Source organism: Mobula hypostoma, chromosome 1 (genome assembly GCF_963921235.1).
Source record: "Mobula hypostoma chromosome 1, sMobHyp1.1, whole genome shotgun sequence".
NCBI classification, from domain to species: domain Eukaryota; kingdom Metazoa; phylum Chordata; class Chondrichthyes; order Myliobatiformes; family Myliobatidae; genus Mobula; species Mobula hypostoma.
This window is the reverse complement of record NC_086097.1, coordinates 38,403,367-38,420,716: the sequence shown is the minus strand read 5'-3', so window position 1 is coordinate 38,420,716 and position 17,350 is coordinate 38,403,367. Positions and strand designations below refer to the sequence as shown.

Genomic DNA, 17,350 nt, shown 5'->3' with positions numbered 1-17,350 from the left:
ATTCAAGACAGTTTGTAGATGACCGGAGAATGAAACAGCGATCTTAAGCCCAATTGATAGATGTAATGACTTGTGTTGCTTTTGTAGTTGAAGTAAAATGAACAAACGTGTCTCTGTACAGGGATACATTTCAATATATCTGTATAGGGACTGATGTGTTTGTCAATAAAGCCCTATTAGAACCATGAAAAACTTTAAGGGTTGAGACTGTTGTGATGTAGGAAACATAGCAGTGCTTATATGAAGATCTTAATTTTTTTAAACTTTGAGAGACTAGTTAACTTTGATATCTTAGCTAATACTTTAATGGAAACATTATAGAATGTACAGAGTTATTAGATGAAGTACCTAACTGTTTGAGACATAATTCTGGCACTTTGCCTTCATGTGTCCTTAGGTTTAATGAAAATCACCATGCTTAAACTCCTGTGATCTACCATGCGAACATTATGAATAAGAGGTACTTTTTTAAAGCTAGTAGAACACAAAAAATATAGGACAGAACAATTTCAGTACCCCATTCCTCAAGAATGAGCCCAAAATAATTTGAAGAAAATTCTAACTTATCTCCCACAAATTTGCACTGATCAGAAATGATCATTTTTAGCCATTAAGTTCAAAGTAAATTTATTATCAAAGTACATACTGTATAACATCATCATGTAGTACTGAGATTTTTTTTGCGGCACTCACAGTAATACAAAGAAACACAAAGGTGGACAAGCAACCACTGTGCAAAAGACGACAAACTATTCAAACACAAAAAGAGAAATGAAAGCAATAAATATCGACAATATGAGTCGTAGACTCCTTGAAACTGAGTACATAGGTTGTGGAATCAATTGAATATTGGTTGAGTGAAGTTATGCCCTCTGGTTGAAGAGCAATAACTGTTACCGAACCTAGTGGTGTGGATGTTTACTTTCACGTTGCAATTCCAATTTAACATTGTTTTCTAATTTGTTAATACCTACCTAAATTTAAATTATGTGCCTATTAAAATATTTGATTAATGTCAGTGTCAGTTGTTTTTAAAAATAAGCAACTAATGATATTCCACTTTTGGTTCACCAGTTTACAACAGTAGGAATGTGAATAAGTATTGTTTGTCAATCAGTTTTTCAAAAATACTATATTCCACACTAACTTACATGTAGTAATCAATTTTCTGAGGTAACCAGCTGTCACTACCTCCTTTGCCTATTGCTGGTTTATAGTGTAGTTAAATCTAATTACCCTTCACCCTAGTAATTTTGAAGTCATGGTCACTTCCTGTAGATCTTGTAATTTTGCATTTACAGTGTTAATTGTATTAAGCTTAGGAGGAGAAAAATATATAGCAAGTAAATTTTCTTTTAAAAAATTAACTCTTTTGAGCAGGTAGGAAATAACTTACAAATTTCTCTGTGCAGGGAAAGTCAAAGAGTTTCACCATTCCAAAATCATCTCCTGTTACAATGTTGAGTCCCGAGTGAGAGACACAGGCACAATTCACATCAGCTTTATCAAGATTTCGAGACCAAATTCCAATGACTTCATCACCTAGGATACTACAGGAATGAAAATTTGTAAATTGCAAATAAATCTCCAATTTGTGCTCATGGAGCTTTAATATTTCTTTCCATATTGACTCTGAATTTAAATCAGTCATATTTGTATCTTTGCATACTGTTAAAAGGATTAGACATGTAAATTGCATAGATTAGCAATGTCAGATAGGAACAGGACAACAAATTCTAAGTGAAAAGACCACAGGAACTATCGAAGATACAGAGCAGGAAGATCATGGTAGCAAGAAATTTGCACAGCTTAGCTCTACACTGGAAGAAGAACATGGTTAAGATTGTTATTAAATGGTATGGATTCTTGAAACATGAATGCATAAGAACTGTAGAGAATATTATTTGAAAGTGAAATGAGAAAGTAGGATGGGAGATTACTTTTGTGAGATACATTGAAAAATAATCAAGGATTTTATCCTAAGTATCTGGGCTTAAAATACACTTGATTGATGTGATGGAGAAATTGGCTACTAATTGGAACTTAAATAAACTTCTCTCATTGGCTTTATTATTTGAAATTGATAATGTAAGAAGACTCATTTCATCCCCATTGTGGACACAGGAGCTGAAATGGGCCTTGTCAAATTGTTTTAAGTCTCAAGCCACAGTGTATTGCTGCTCTCAAATAAATGCAGTGTTCAACTCCAGGAAAGAAGGTTCAAACTGAAGGGGAAAAAAGTTCACCTGGTCCAAGTAGCCCAAGTTATTTTGTCAATCTGTGATTGTTCTTTAACTTGTTTTCCTGAAGGCACCTCATACACCAGTCGTTTATAAGATCCAGTAGAAACCTAGAAAATTAATAATTGTCTTTAATTCATAGCACTTAACTGATTAAGTATATTACCTTATATACTTGAATGCTAAATAACAGCAAGCATTTTTGACTGATTAACTTTGACAAAATTGCTTAATCCATGCACTGCAAGCAGGAATGGCAAACCTTTTTGAGAGTGTGTGCACAAATTGGTGATATTTTTCTAAAATATTCTCTTGTGTGCATTGGTAATTTTGAGCAGAGAATATCATTAATTAATGAATTAGTAACAATAACTATTGACTTTTTTTTAAGGAAAACTGATGTCCTGTTGTTTATTTACATGTATTCATTGTTTTACTATTTATAACAGATTGAAATAAATTAAGTATTTTAGAAAATGTCCAAAATTATATTAATCTTTTAAAAAGACAATTGAAAAATAACATATCTGAATGCTATTGATACTGTACCGCAGAATCAGTAGCATGTCATGAAATTTATGGTTTTGCGGAGGCAGTATGTATATAATAATCAAAAATTACAATGATGGATACTGCCTTTTTGGGGCATCGCCTTTTGAAGGTGTCCTGAATGCTGGGGAGGCTAGTGCCCATGATGGAGCTGACAGAGTGTACAACTTTCTGCAACGTTTTCTAATACTGTGCAGTGACTCCTCCACACCAGACAGTGATCCAACCTGTTAGAATACCTCCAAAGTACATCTAGAAATTTGCGAGTGTCTTTGGTGATATAATTATCCTCAAACTCCTGAAATATAGGCACTATCGTGCCTTCTTTGTAATTATATTATAATGTTGCCTCTATGACAGATCCTCAGATGTTGACACCCAGGAATTTGAAACTCTCACCCTTTCCACCTCTGATCCCTCAATGAGGACTAGTGTGTGTTGCCTCAACTTTCCCTTCTTGAAGTCCACAATCATCCTCGTGGTCTTACTAGCGTTGAGTACAAGGTTGTTGCTGCAGCACCATTCAACCAGCAGATCTATTTCACTCCTACACGCCTCATTATCACCATCTAAAGTTCTGCCAGCAATGGTCGTGTCATTAGCAAATTTATAGATGGTGTTTGAACTATGCCTAACACAAAATTGTGAGTGTAGAGAAAGAAGAGTAGCGGGCTAAGCACATACACATGCACGCATGTATAAATAAACAAAGGAGATAGAAATAAATACACTTTACTCTCAATGAGGCTTTTTTTGGTTGCACTGAAGATGGTAAATATTATATCCAGTTTGTATATGGTTGTTTTGAGATTCATGCATAAAACACCAGTTTCATCAATAACTATTTCCACTATCCAGATATAGATTGATAAACCAGGTCTGTGAGCATTCAAAACGTATCATCCTACATCTAGCTGGTGTCAAGCTGGCATGAGACATTTCCTGTGAAAACATCTCACTGATCTCAGGTTGTTTTAAAAAAAATAATTTTCTGCTTCATTTGGCAGTACAGATAATGATTATGTATCTTCACTGTGTGTGAGGTTTAAAGAATCGAGGGGCTGCACTACATGCCTTATGCCAACAAAATGTCTGTGCATGCAGTTGGTTTGCCACCCCTACTAGAGTAGAAATAATCCAGTTTATTTATACTGGGAAACATTATTATTTGAATTTATAACAGGCATTTCATTTTGAAAAAGCATTTAATATAGTCCAAGATAAAAATGTCCTACTGAAGTCTTTTTTTTAAAAAGTTCTAAATTTTACCAAATATATTTATTTGCAGGATTTCAGCATGTTATAATATGCTATGATCAAGATATATAGATTGTGATTAATACCTGGATATAATTGCTGTCCGCTGAGAAGTCTATTTGGATAACAAAGCTGCCAATATCTTTACAATAGCTGATTCGATTTAATGCAGGTCCTAATCTTAGGTCGTAAAAGTCTATGACATTTTCACATGTCCCCACGGCCAAATATTGAGAGCTTGGGCTGAACCTGAAGAAGATATTTTAATCATCAAAATACATTCAAGAAGATATGGTGCAGATAATGTTCTTTTCCAAATGTTTAAGTTTGCTCATCTTAAATACTCAAATGAATATCTGAAACCATGATCAGATTTGTAGTTGATTGCTAACATGGGAAATGCAATGTTAGCATTCACTTTGAGAGGACTAGAATATAAAGGCAAGAATGTAATGCTGTAGCTTTATAAGGCATTGGTCAGACTGCATTTGGACTACTGTGAGTGGTTTTGGGCCCCTTATCAAAGAAGGGATGTGTTGGCACTGGGGAGGGTCCAGAAGAAGTTCACAAGAATGATCCCGACAATTAACATATTAATAGAAGTAATACACAAAGTAATGTCACTAAGATCTTGAAGGAGCCAGATGATCAGAGATGTGTAGTGTTAAATCCTTTCTAATACAACAATGCTTAGGAATGCCCGGAACTCACGAAAAAGCAATGCACAAATATAAATTTTTATGTTTAAAGTTTTTAATATCTCAACTTGTGATCAATATTTTTAGTGCATCTATTTACATACTTGATATCTTGAATGGCAGATCTTCTGTCTCGTTTCTTGCCCCAGATTGTTAGTGATGTTACCACAAGAATAATGAACTCGCCATTTTTCATACCAATTGCTACCATTTCTCCTTCTGGACTGTAGGCAACTGTTTGAGCAGGATGACCCAAGTTTACTTTATTCAGCATCTTCTGTTAAAATGAGGACAACTTAGGGTTTAAAATGCATGTTAAAACATGTCAATTATTACCGTAATTAATGCAATACATACAAACCCTTTCAGTAGAGAGGGAGAATCCTTTTGAGCCAAGGAATAATTAAACAGCTGAAAGCTAGTTTGTACCAAAAGGATGGATTTTAGTTTGCAAATTCCTCAGAACATCTTTTGCATTCAATACAAGACCATAAGACATAGGAGCCATTTGGCCCATTGAGTTTTCTCCATTTCATCATGCCGATTCATTTTTCCTCTCAAACCAATTCTCCTGTCTTTTCCCCATAACCTTTCATGCCCTGACTAATCAAGAACTTATCAACCTCTGCCATAATTATATCCAATGACCTGGCCTCCACAACTGCCTGTGGCAACAAATTCCATAGATTCACCACCCTTCAGCTAAAGAAATTCTTCCTCAACCCCATTCTAAATGGTTGTCCCCATGTTCTGAGGCTGTTCCCTCTGGTTCTAAGTTCCCTCACTAGATGAAACATCCACTCTTTCAACATTCGAATATTTCAATGAGATCTTCCCTCATTCTTTTAAATTCCAGTGAGTACAGGCTCAGAACCATCAAACACTACTCATACAATAACCTTTTCATTGCTGGAATCATTCTCGTGAACCTCCTTTGAATTTTCCCTAGTGCCAGCACATCCTTTCTTAGATAGGGGGGGGGGGTAAAACTGCTCTCAGTACTCCCAAGTGAGGCCTTACCAAAGCCTTATAAAGCCTCAGCATAACATCCTTGCTTTTATATTCTAGTGCTCTTGAAATGAATACTAACATCGCATTTGCCTTCCTCAACACAGACTCAACCCACAAGTTAACCTTCTGGGAATGCTGCACAAGGATTCCCAAGGTCGCTTGGCACCTCAGGTTTTTGAATGTTTTCCCCATTTAGAAAATAGTCTATACTTTTACTCTTCTACCAAAGTGCATAGCCATACACTTCCCGACAATGTATTACTTCTGCCACTTCTTCACCCATTCCCCTAATCTGTCTTTAAGTTCTTCAGCAGACACCCTGCTTCCTCAACACTACCTGCCACTCCACCTATCTGTGCATTGTTCGCAAACTTGGCCACAAAGACTTCATCCTAATCACTGATATATAACATAAAAGGAAGCACTCCCAATTCCAACTCCCTCTGACCACCACTAGTCACTGGCAGCCAACCAGAAAAGGCTCCTTTATTACCATTCTTTAGTTCCTGACAATCAGCAAATCTTCTTTCCATGCATGTGTCTTTCCAGTAATACCATGGGCTCTTGTTAAGAAGCATCATGTGCGGCATCTTGTCAAAGGCCTTCAGAAAATCCAAGTACACAACATCCGCCCGATTCTCCTTTGTCTATGCTGCTTGTTTTTTTCCCCAAAGAATTTCAACAGATTTGTCCAGCAAGATTTCTCCTTAAGAAAACCATGTCCCTTCAAGTACCCCAAAGCCACATCCTTAACAATTGACTCTAGCATCTCCCCAACCACTGAGGTCTGGCTAACTGGCTAATTTCCTTTCTTCTGCCTCCATCCCTTCTTGAAGAGTGGAGTGGCACTTGCAATTTTCCAGTCCTCTGGAGCCATGCCAGACTGGATTCTCTATGTTGTTGCTTTATGGATTTGTTTGATTGGGAATAGCATTTTCAACCAAAAATAAATCAAATTCAAATGATGAAACTTTATAGTATGAGCAACATTCCCGGTTTTATACCTGGCTTGTGGTTGATCATTTCATTGATTTCTGACTCATTTGTAGGGCGATGGTAAGGCATGATTCCAGAATTCCAAATAAGCTAATTAAAAACTATTTTAAAAACTGCTCATTCAGTTGCATTTTAATTATTCACTTGCCTTTTCAGTGATGTCCCATAATCTAACAGTCCCATCTTCAGCTGCAGACAGAAAGATATCTTTAATAGGATGAGCCGAAAGACCCCAGATTGGTCCGTCCATGTGATTGTTAATTAAGATGTTGCATACTGCGTTCTTCTCACCAACCTCGATGATCTCTGCATTTCTTGTTCCAACCAAAATTTTTCCCTGTTAATGAAGTATGCTTTAAAAAAATTTCACCACTTATCTTTGAATTAATTTATTAGTGAATATTTAAGTTATGTCCAGGTACCTAGTATAATCTTTACATGCCAGTCTTTGAACATTGGGTAGTAATAAAATTCAAATATACCACAGCAAACTTCTATTGTGATTTGGAGTTTATGACATTCCCACAACGTTGCTACTCTGATCTTTCCTGGCAGTAGAGATTAAACACTTCGATAGGGACAAATATTCCTTCGGTATAGGTCTAGAATAAATGACGCCACGTTACTTATTTGAAATTTAAAGCCACCTACAAGATCCATTCTCCCAAACCGAAGGCAAACCTATCGTTCATTCCTTACTAAAGGACTGACATACACTGTCCTTTTCCTTTTGAAGACAAAACTTGGGCTTTAATCCTATTCAGTTGAAGTTATCCTTCTCGTTACCTCCATCAAGACCAACATTGGTCTGATGCTTTCTTATGTTCAGGTGCTAGTTGTATATATCACTTCAATTAAGAATAAATTAGGGACCAATTCCTACTTTCTATGAGCAGTTACATACCTCATCCACTAAGAGGGAAATCCCTGACTCCCAACTGAACTGTTGAAAATTTTAATGCCATTCAGGTTCATAAAGGAACCACTGAACACCAACCTCTCTCTCGCAGCCCTTCGCCTGTTCCCGGTCCGCATTAAAAAGGAAACAACTCTCATAGAAGGGGAATTGGCCCCTGGGGAGAAAGCATTTGTTAATCTCACTGAGAGGGAAATAGACTTGTTCAGTCCAGCCTAACACTTCCTGTCCACTCCTGCACTCTTTCTTGCTCAACAAAATCCTTTAAAATTTAAAGATTATCAGAGGAACGGGAACAATGGAAGAGGGTAGGATGAGATTAAGTACTGAAAGATAATTCAGGAAGGAAATCCACTTTGACTTAAAGAACAAGGGAAAAGCAAGGAACAAATACTGAATTTATTTCATGACATTTTAGCTTTGAAAATACTATGAGCACAAAACCTTGAAAATTTTTCATCTGTGCCGTAACTCCCTCTCACCATATAGTCGCATATGTGTCCTTCCAGCTTTCTCAAGCTAACTAATTCTAACACGTGAAGAACATTTTTTGGTGGTGGAATGTACCTTGCATCTGCAGACTGAACACACAATGTCCATTGTCTGGCCAGTTTCCAGTCTGAAAGCACGGCATCGCTTCAGTTCTTGATCCCACAGTTTCACTGCTCCACCTTCCTTAGAGCTGATAAAACAAAATCACAAAAATATTTAAGTAATTTTCCTTACATATTGGAGGCTGACCTGTTAGATACTATTATGAGTATGAATCCTTTGATTAAGGGTTCTATTGGAAGAATTTATAATTTATTGTTACAATGGGATAAGCGTCCTTTATCTAAGATTAAACAGGATTGGGAAAAGGAACTTAATTTGACTTTTGTGATGGAGGATTGAATGCGGATTTTGAAGTTGGTTAACTCTTCTTCAATTTGTGCTAGCCATTCATTGATTCAATTTAAAATTGTACATCATTATCATTTGACAAAGGAGAGACTTTCTAAAATCTTTTCTAACGTTGATAGTCATTGTGATAGATGTAAAACTGAGATAGCTACATTGACACATATGTTTTGGTCTTGTTCTATATTGGAACAGTTCTGGAAGTCAGCTTTTTCAACAATTTCTAAAGCACTTAAAATTAAATTACAACCTAATAAATTAACTGCGCTTTTTGGAATAATTCCTCAAAATATTCATGGTATTTCAGTGTCTGACCAACATGTTATTGCATTTGTTACATTGATAGCTAGGATGGCCATTTTGTTGAAGTGGAAGGATACATCAGCTCCCACATTGTCACAATGGTTCTCTCAAGTGATGCTATGTCTTAGTTTGGAGAAAATTAGAAGTCGAACCTTTGAACCTTTATTTGATTTTGAGAAAAGATGGGGCTCATTTGCTCGTTATTATCATTTGAGTTAATTGATATAATTTTTCCATGATCTAATTGTAAATTTTTTAGTATATTTTCTTTTCTTGCTGGCGGTTTGATGTTTATTTTTAGAAGCTTTTTGTATGATGCATGACTCCAGGGTTGTACACCTAATGGGTTCTTTTTTTTCTCTCACTTTTCTGCCTAGTAGGTCTTTTTCGTTATCACAAAATTTTTTTCAATCTTTAAGATAATGTCTTTTTTGAGACATTGTAAGTGTTGTTACTTCAATGTACTCATGTTATTTTTCCTGTATAATGTAACAATAAAAAAGATTTGAAAAGAAAAAAAAGAAAACAAAATCATTGTCTGCACCTCATGAAGATCAGCCTTTTCTGATTATGGTTTAGGGGTTAAACAACAACTTCCTTTGGTAATTTTAAAGGAAGAATGGAAATGTTTAATGTCACTGCAAGTATAAAACAAGGCCATTATTCTCACTCTTGGACTGAATAGCAGCAGTGTATTAGTAATATACTTTTACTCACGGTCTTTCTTTGCCTCCAGTTACTATCAGGCCATCTCGTAATGTTGTATACATTGTAAATACAGGTCCATTATGCGCTTTGGCCACAATTCGGATTAAAAGATGTTCCCTCCAGACATAAACATCTCCGCTGATGGTACCTGTAAACGTCAAATTATTCTGCAAAAGAAAGTCAAAGCTTAACGGTCATGACAAGAAACACGGCTTTTTTAAAATCAATTAAGCACTTTAAAATCAGGATTTTTTTCCACCTTGCAAGTAATTAATGAGTTTTTTTGACATAACCTTTTAAATAGGTAGAAAAATGGAGGAGGACTGAATTTTGATATGGAACAATTTTATAGAATTTTCAATAAATGTGTAAATTAAATGTGTAATTATCGAATGGACATTAAATGGACATTAAATGTGTAATTATCGAATGCAGAAGTGGATTATCCTGAAGTGAGGGTAAGAAGTTTTAAAACCTGGCCTTTTGTAACACATCCAGCTCCTTAATGAAATAAAGGAACTAATACTAAAAGTACCAAGTTGAGCACATCTGTGGAGAAGTAAACCCTTAACTTTGGTCAATCACCTTCCATCAGTTTTAAAGCAAACAGATGCCAAGAAAGGGAGACAGAAAGAAAAATATATGATAGGGTGAAAGACAAGCAGTAAACACAAAATATTCTGCAGATGCTGGGGTCAAAGTAACACTCACAACAAGCTGGAGGAACTCAGCAGATCGGGCAGCATTCGTGGAAACGATCAGTCAACGTTTTGGACTGATCATCAGGACTGAAGAGGGAAGGGGCAGGGGCCCATAAAGAAAGTGGGGGAGGGTGGGAAGGAGAAGGCTGGTAGGTTCCAGGTGAAAAACCAGTAAGGGGAAAGATAAAGGGGTGGGGGAGGGGAAGCAGGGTGGGGATAGGCAGGAAAGGTGAAGAAGGAATAGGGGAAAACACAATGGGTAGTAGAAGGAGGCGGAACCATGAGGGAGGTAGTAGGCAGCTGGGGGAGGGGGCAGAGTGACATAGGGATAGGGGAAGGGAGGGGGAGGGAATTACCAGAAGTTGGAGAATTCTATGTTCATACCAAGGGGCTGGAGACTACCCAGTCGGTACATGAGCAGTTAATGATAGAATATTGGGAAAAGACAAGGAGGAATGATAGTGTGACAGGCAGTGAATGAACATTGAAGAGATGCAAATGGAATAGTTGAAATTAGAGCTGAAAATCAAAGACTGTACTGTGCCCATTAGCTGGTCCTCAAATTTATTTTCAGATTTTTCAAAGACATAGGGGTCAGGCTTGGAATGGATGAACATCCCTCTTCCTTCCTTCCATTTTCCATTCTTTATTTAATGTCTGACTTATTTTAATTCTGATGAAACATTAACTATCTCTCCACTCATGTTAGCTGATCTGCTCAGCACTTTTAGCATCTTGTTTTTACTTCTGATTTCCAACATATGCATTATTTTGCTTTTGAGTTTAAAACAGGTTTTAGTTCTTCAGGTGTGGCAGCAGTTTCAGCTGTGTGATACTTATTTAAATGTCTAGAAATTAAGAAGATGCATAATTAAGAACTTCTTTTGTAATAACAGCATGTCAATGTGAAATACACAAATTTGCTCCAGATTTCCAGCATTTGCTGTCTCGTGACCTCAATATGAAATATGCACACAAAAGAAATCAATTTTCTTTTTCCCAAGGAAACACAGAAGTTCCAAACAAGTCAAGATAACTATGACATGCAGAGAAATATTCTAATTATATTGTTCAATAGTTATTTTAAGAAACAAAATTAAACAAGCCTACCGCAAGCATGAACAGATTTCTAAATTATTCTGTACATTTAGTTTTAGAAAGCAGCAAAATAATTTCTAATAATTATTCATAAACCATGTAATTCAACATTTTATTGAAAGGCACTTACAGCTCCAAAAGCTACAGCAAGCATTGTTTGTAACCTGGCATCTTCAACTGAATTTAAGTTGCCCTTTTTGCTCAGTAAGGCTTTACCAGCAATCGTCCAAAACCGAACATGTTTCACACCTACTGACACAAACTGGCTGTCTGAATCTGGTCTGAATTCTGCAACAAAAATTCTCTTGGTGTGACCACTTCTACTGGCAACTTTGGTACCTTATGGAATAGAAATAGGTAAGAAATTGTTATCATGTTTCAGTAACATTATAAATATTTCTTGTCATATAACTTCTGCAAGTTCAAGCAAAGGTGCTCAGAAATGCATTGCCCGCGGGTTAGAAGTGGCACATACTCAAGTTTCATTACTGATCTATTAGACACGTCCCACATCTCACCTTCTTGCCATCTCCAGACGGTGATGGTATATTGAGAATCCAGTCCAACTGAGAGGAGGAGTTTGCCTGTGGCACTGAAACTGACACAGCAAACTCCTTTTGAATGGCAACAACGCAGCACAGACAATGTTTGCTTGGTTGTGGCATCCCAGACATGAATCAGTGGGGCAGTACCTGCAGAAAGAAAGCTACAATTTAGTTATCAGACCCCCTTAAAGTACAATTCTTAAACAATTCTAACTTCCACTTGCTGAATGTTGAAACATGCAATAGTGGAGAGATTCCCCAGTAGGTAGAGTGAAAATAATCAGCTGCTTCAGCAGCATTTCATAACAACTGCCTTTCATAGGTACCAGAATACACTTAAAATCGGAAAAAGAGTACCTCAGTATGATGATTTTTCAATTTTTTCCCATTCCTTTTTATGAAGTTAAATTAGATGTTTGGACATTTATCCATTGAGAGGATTTAATACATTGAATTATACGGGTAACTTGGCCAAACAATAGCCATAAGCTTTCCTGTTCTTCTGGTTTTATCCTCAAGTAATCATGCACGCTCAGTTAAATCCAAAGCCTTAAACGGCTGCTCAGTACTCATGTATTAGGGCCCCAATATTTGCATTATTTCTAAATGATAAATTCCCCCACAATCGCAATGTAGTGTTTAGAAGTTTTATCTTACTTAGAGACACAGCATGGAACAGGCCCTTCCGGACCCAACAAGCCCCAGTGCCCAGCACCCCACCTCTATTTAAACTTAGGGTAATCATGGGACAAAAGGTACGTCTTTAGAATGTGGGAGGAAATCGGAGCACCCAGAGAAATCCAGAAGGACGTACAGTGTTGGAATTGAATTCTGATGCCCTGAGCTGTAATAACCGCTACACTATCACAGCACCCCCAGTGAAGCTGACATGTATGAGTATTTGTACGTAATGCTACAAGAGAGCTGAATTAGCAACATTCCTTAAGAAGAATTGAGCTACACTTCTACTTCTGAGTAAGTGGGCTGAATTATCAACTAGAAGCACCAAATCAGCTGAAACTTTATGACTGAGTAATGCTATTTGTCTCAGAAAACAGGAATAATGTGTACATTTTGAGTTTGGTGTAACAAAACCCTTTCTGGATGGAGGCTAGAGGAATGTGGAGAAAGAAGGCCTACCAGCCTTCAACATCAGGAGCTTCATTACAACGTACAGAAACAGATCATGCTACTCTTGGATGAAAACAAAATGCCAGAAACACTCAGAGAGCAAACACAGAGTGAAAGTGTTAACTCAGAGCAGGCCTGTTCTGCCATAGATCATTCATCGGTAATACTAACTCAGTTTCCCTCTCTCCATCAGCAAAGCCCGGCTTATCTCCATTCTGTCAGAGATTGTCCTGTTGCCTCATTCCCAACTGCAAATCGACCTGTTTTCTTTTTCCAAGCTCTGAAGGGGTTTCACACAAAGATGAACTGTTTCTCTTTCCATACATGTCACTTGATTTGCTGAGTGTTTCCAACATTTTCTGTTTTTATTTCAGATTTCTAGCATTCACAGATTTTGATTTTGATTTGAAGGTGTGCTAAATATTGACTTGCTTCAAAGGTAACAATTAATCTACGCTTGGTTTGGCAACACTCTCTTCAACATCACTCAACCATGAATGCTACCATCAGGAAGGACAAAGGGAGTAAAATCACAGGAACACTACCAGCTGGAAGTTGCCTTTCAAGCCAAACACCATACTGACTCGGAAACCAATCATTGTTCCTTCAACGTCACTGGGTCAAAATCCTGAAACTCTCCCTCTAATAGCATTCACACCTCAAGGATTACAGCGGTCATCACTACTTTCTCAAGGAATGGGCAACTAAGGGCTGGTCCAGCCCACACCCCTTGAATGAGGACATAGATCTTGCCCTGCCCTGACTCTAGTTTAGAACTCTCTGGCTCAGTTGATAGCCCCAGTTCAGAGCAGACCGAAATATTAGTGTACAGTCACATTGAACAGATTAAACAGTATTACACAAGGGTTCTTTTATAAAACTATTTCCATGTGTTTTTGCTATTTTGTCATTTAAGCATTTACTGATATTTTCGGAATGTAATAAATCAATTCCAGACAGCAGATGGAACTCTCCTAAGCTATTTTACTAAAGGCAACAGTTTTACAAGTTTGATTTAGATCTGCTTTCTTTTTATAAGGCATTTCAAATATGCTTAACTCCCAAATCAGCATGGTATTCCAGTAAATGCTATCTGACTTACCCCATATTAAACAACCTAACATAATTACAGTTAGTCCTGACGAAGGGTCTCGGCCCGAAACGTCGACTGCGCCTCTTCCTATAGATGCTGCTTGGCCTGCTGTGTTCACCAGCAACTTTGATGTATGTAACATAATTACACCTGCTACGATTTGGTTTCAGTTTGACAACCATGATACAATTAAATTGCAATGATTTTTAAGTATTTTAGTGTTTTTTTAAAATGTGAATTGTTTTACTCTTGTAACTGTCCATATAATCTGTAATGTAGCTAAAGTTTATATTTAATAAGGAAAACATTAATTGCAAAGGTTTCAATGAAATTATGATTAGCCTTGAGAGTGATGTATAACATCAAGAGAATGAAGTTATTTTTGAAATGGAACTTGAAACTCAACTGCAATTTCTAATAGGTTAATCATAGTGTGTTTGCAGCCTTCAGCTTTTGGGCAGCCGTCAATTTTAAACAAAGGACAACAATTTTTAAGCTGTCAGTCAAGAGAAGGGAAGGGCATAGGCCAAATATTTGAGATTTCTTACCTGCTTTGTCAGCAGAATCACCTTTTAGTTACATCACAGCCAAAGCCAGAAACAAAATGCAATACAAAACAAAACAAACATCACAATAATACAATGAACATAAGTACTGGTAAATATGCAACAGCATACTTTTACTGCTGTAGCTGGTGAAATGTTAGTGTTGCTATTTCTGGATATGTATCAGTACTTACAAGTAGGTTAACTAAAACCAAGAATAAAGACAATAAAATATTTGCAATACATCTACTGTCAATTCCACACACATGCAACGAATAAATGATTTTTCTTGCTGGACGTGACTACATATTCATCTTTATTTATAAGTGAGTAACAAACGATTTCTATGCTGTGTTTTCAAAATGGCATAGCATTTTAGAAGTAAGAGTGTATTGGAGATATGTTATTAGTATGTTCAGCAAAGATGGTGGGAGGGGAGGGGAGGGGAAATAGGTAAAATTAAACCTACATTTTAATCAAGTCTAATATCACCGGCATGCGTAATGAAATCTGTTGTCTGTGCGGCAGTACAGTGCAATACATAATAACAGTGAAAATGTGAATATTTATTAGGTATATGAAATAGTTAAATGAAATGAGTAGTGCAAAAAAATAGAAATTTAAATGTAGTGAGGTCATGTTCATGGGTTCAGTGTCCATTCAGAAATTGGATGGCAGAGGGGAAGAAATTGTTCCTGAATTGTTGAGAGTGTGCCTTCAGGCTTCTGCACCTCCTTCCCGATGGTAGCAATGAGAAGAGGGCGATGCCACCTTTTTGAGGCATCGCTCCTTGTAGATACTTAAAGCAGAAGATGATAGTTTCCTGATTGGTCAGGGCATCAAGGGATATGGTGATTGGGCAGGTACATGGGGTCGAATAGTATCCGGGATCAGCCATGATGAAATGCAGGAGCAGACTCGATGGCTGAATGGCCTAATTCTGCTCCTAAGTCTAAATGTCTACAGTCTTATACCATGGAGGCCAGTGCTCATGATGGAGCCAAGTTCCAGCATTTGTATTTGACTTTATACAATGGTAAGTTTTACTGCCAACTATATTAAATGGATGATAGTGTTACACAATTAAGCAAATAACCAGCCGTTGACTTAACTAACAGGCAAACATGCAGTTAATTTTTTACTGTGAAATGAATAAAAGAAGGCTTTATAGACAATTCAGAAAACATAAAACACATCTGGCGTTGGAAGCTCCTGATGAACAATCTTTTGATCTTTTTCACCAAAAACTGTGAACATTCAATGTCTAAAGTTCAGGCCATCTCTGAAAAGCTTCGAATATTCCTATTGAAATTTAGCACCAAGTTGATGCAATAAACAGGAATGTAATTTGACACAATTGAATTGTTTTAAAGAGGTTATTGCAAATGAAGCTTATTTTAATACGTTGAAGGAAGAAATAAAAGTCAAAACTGTATTTGAGCTCGGGGTAAAATTTTCTCCATGCTATTTGAAGTGAAATCAGATATATATACACTTCATAAATAAGTTTAGGAGTACAAATGAATCAAGCTGGACTTTTTATTATTTTTTAAGAATTTTAAATAAAATAGTTAAAGAGTTGTGAATTTCTCAATCTGTTCTTGCTCTGGAGAAGCATAGATTATTGCAAGGCCGAATAAAGCCAAGTTCTATTTTGCTGAAGGCCCAAGGAACTCATTGCAATGGCGAAGCTTGCACACTGAACAGGTCCATTCCTTCACAACCCCCACAAGTACCAGCACTGGGACCCTTGCTATTTGTAATAAATATGAACGATTTGGATGTGGATGTAGGTGACATGATTGGCAGATTTACAGATGTCACTAGGATTTGTTGAATTGTTGGTAACTAGTCTCTGTTCTTAAGCTCCAGGGTTTTATGCTTTGTTGAAATGAGCTAAGAAATGGGAGATGGTTTTAAATCCTGAGAGATGTTGAGTGACGCATTCTGGGAGCACTAATAAGGCTAGAAGATACATCGTGCATCAGGACTATTGTGGAACAAAGGGACCTTGGTATGCAAGTCCAAAGTTCCTTGGATCTTAAAGAAGGTGACCAAAACTGTGTCAACACTCCACATGTGTCCTCACCAATACCCTGCACAGTTGTAACAGTATTATTTTTTAAACTCCAGTCTCCTGCAATAAAGACCAATGTTCCATTACTACTCCAACTACTTGCTAACCTTGTACTGCAAATAAGTGCAGTACAGAGGAACTTCCCTCTGGTTAAATAAAAATCTGCTCCTCAATTGCTCATGTCAAAGTATACAACCTCATTTTCACACATTAAATTCCATTTACCAAATTTTTACCCATGCACTCAAGCCATCCACAGTAAAATTCCAAAAATCTATCTATCTGAAAGCAACTTCGGGCTCATTGAGTGATGTTCTCACACTCCTCTCCTCTCACAAAGTCCTCTGTTCTCACACTCCTCCTTCACTCACAAAGTCCTCTGTTCACACTCCTCTCCACTCACTAGGTCCTCTGTCCCAACACTCCTCCTTCACTCACTAGGTCCTCTGTCCCAACACTCCTCCTTCACTCACTAGGTCCTCTGTCCCAACACTCCTCTTCACTCACTAGGTCCTCTGTCCCAACACTCCTCCTCACTCACTAGATCGTCTGTTCTCACACTCCTCCCCTCTCACTAGGTCC

General features: G+C 37.2%; 1 protein-coding gene across 2 annotated transcripts in view; it reads right to left on the bottom strand.

Annotated features, from left to right (window-relative positions):
• LOC134345709 (echinoderm microtubule-associated protein-like 5) overlaps nucleotides 1-17,350 on the bottom strand; it is a 188,807-nt gene that overhangs the window by 4,066 nt on the left and 167,391 nt on the right. For both annotated transcript variants that reach the window (XM_063046827.1, XM_063046813.1), the window contains 10 exons: nucleotides 14,695-14,715; nucleotides 11,896-12,069; nucleotides 11,508-11,716; nucleotides 9,588-9,745; nucleotides 8,235-8,349; nucleotides 6,900-7,088; nucleotides 4,849-5,021; nucleotides 4,133-4,295; nucleotides 2,247-2,350; nucleotides 1,397-1,550 (listed from right to left, as the gene is read on the bottom strand). In XM_063046827.1, coding sequence (XP_062902897.1) covers nucleotides 1,397-1,550; nucleotides 2,247-2,350; nucleotides 4,133-4,295; nucleotides 4,849-5,021; nucleotides 6,900-7,088; nucleotides 8,235-8,349; nucleotides 9,588-9,745; nucleotides 11,508-11,716; nucleotides 11,896-12,069; nucleotides 14,695-14,715 — 1,460 coding nt within the window. The remainder of the gene's footprint in view (nucleotides 1-1,396; nucleotides 1,551-2,246; nucleotides 2,351-4,132; nucleotides 4,296-4,848; nucleotides 5,022-6,899; nucleotides 7,089-8,234; nucleotides 8,350-9,587; nucleotides 9,746-11,507; nucleotides 11,717-11,895; nucleotides 12,070-14,694; nucleotides 14,716-17,350) is intronic.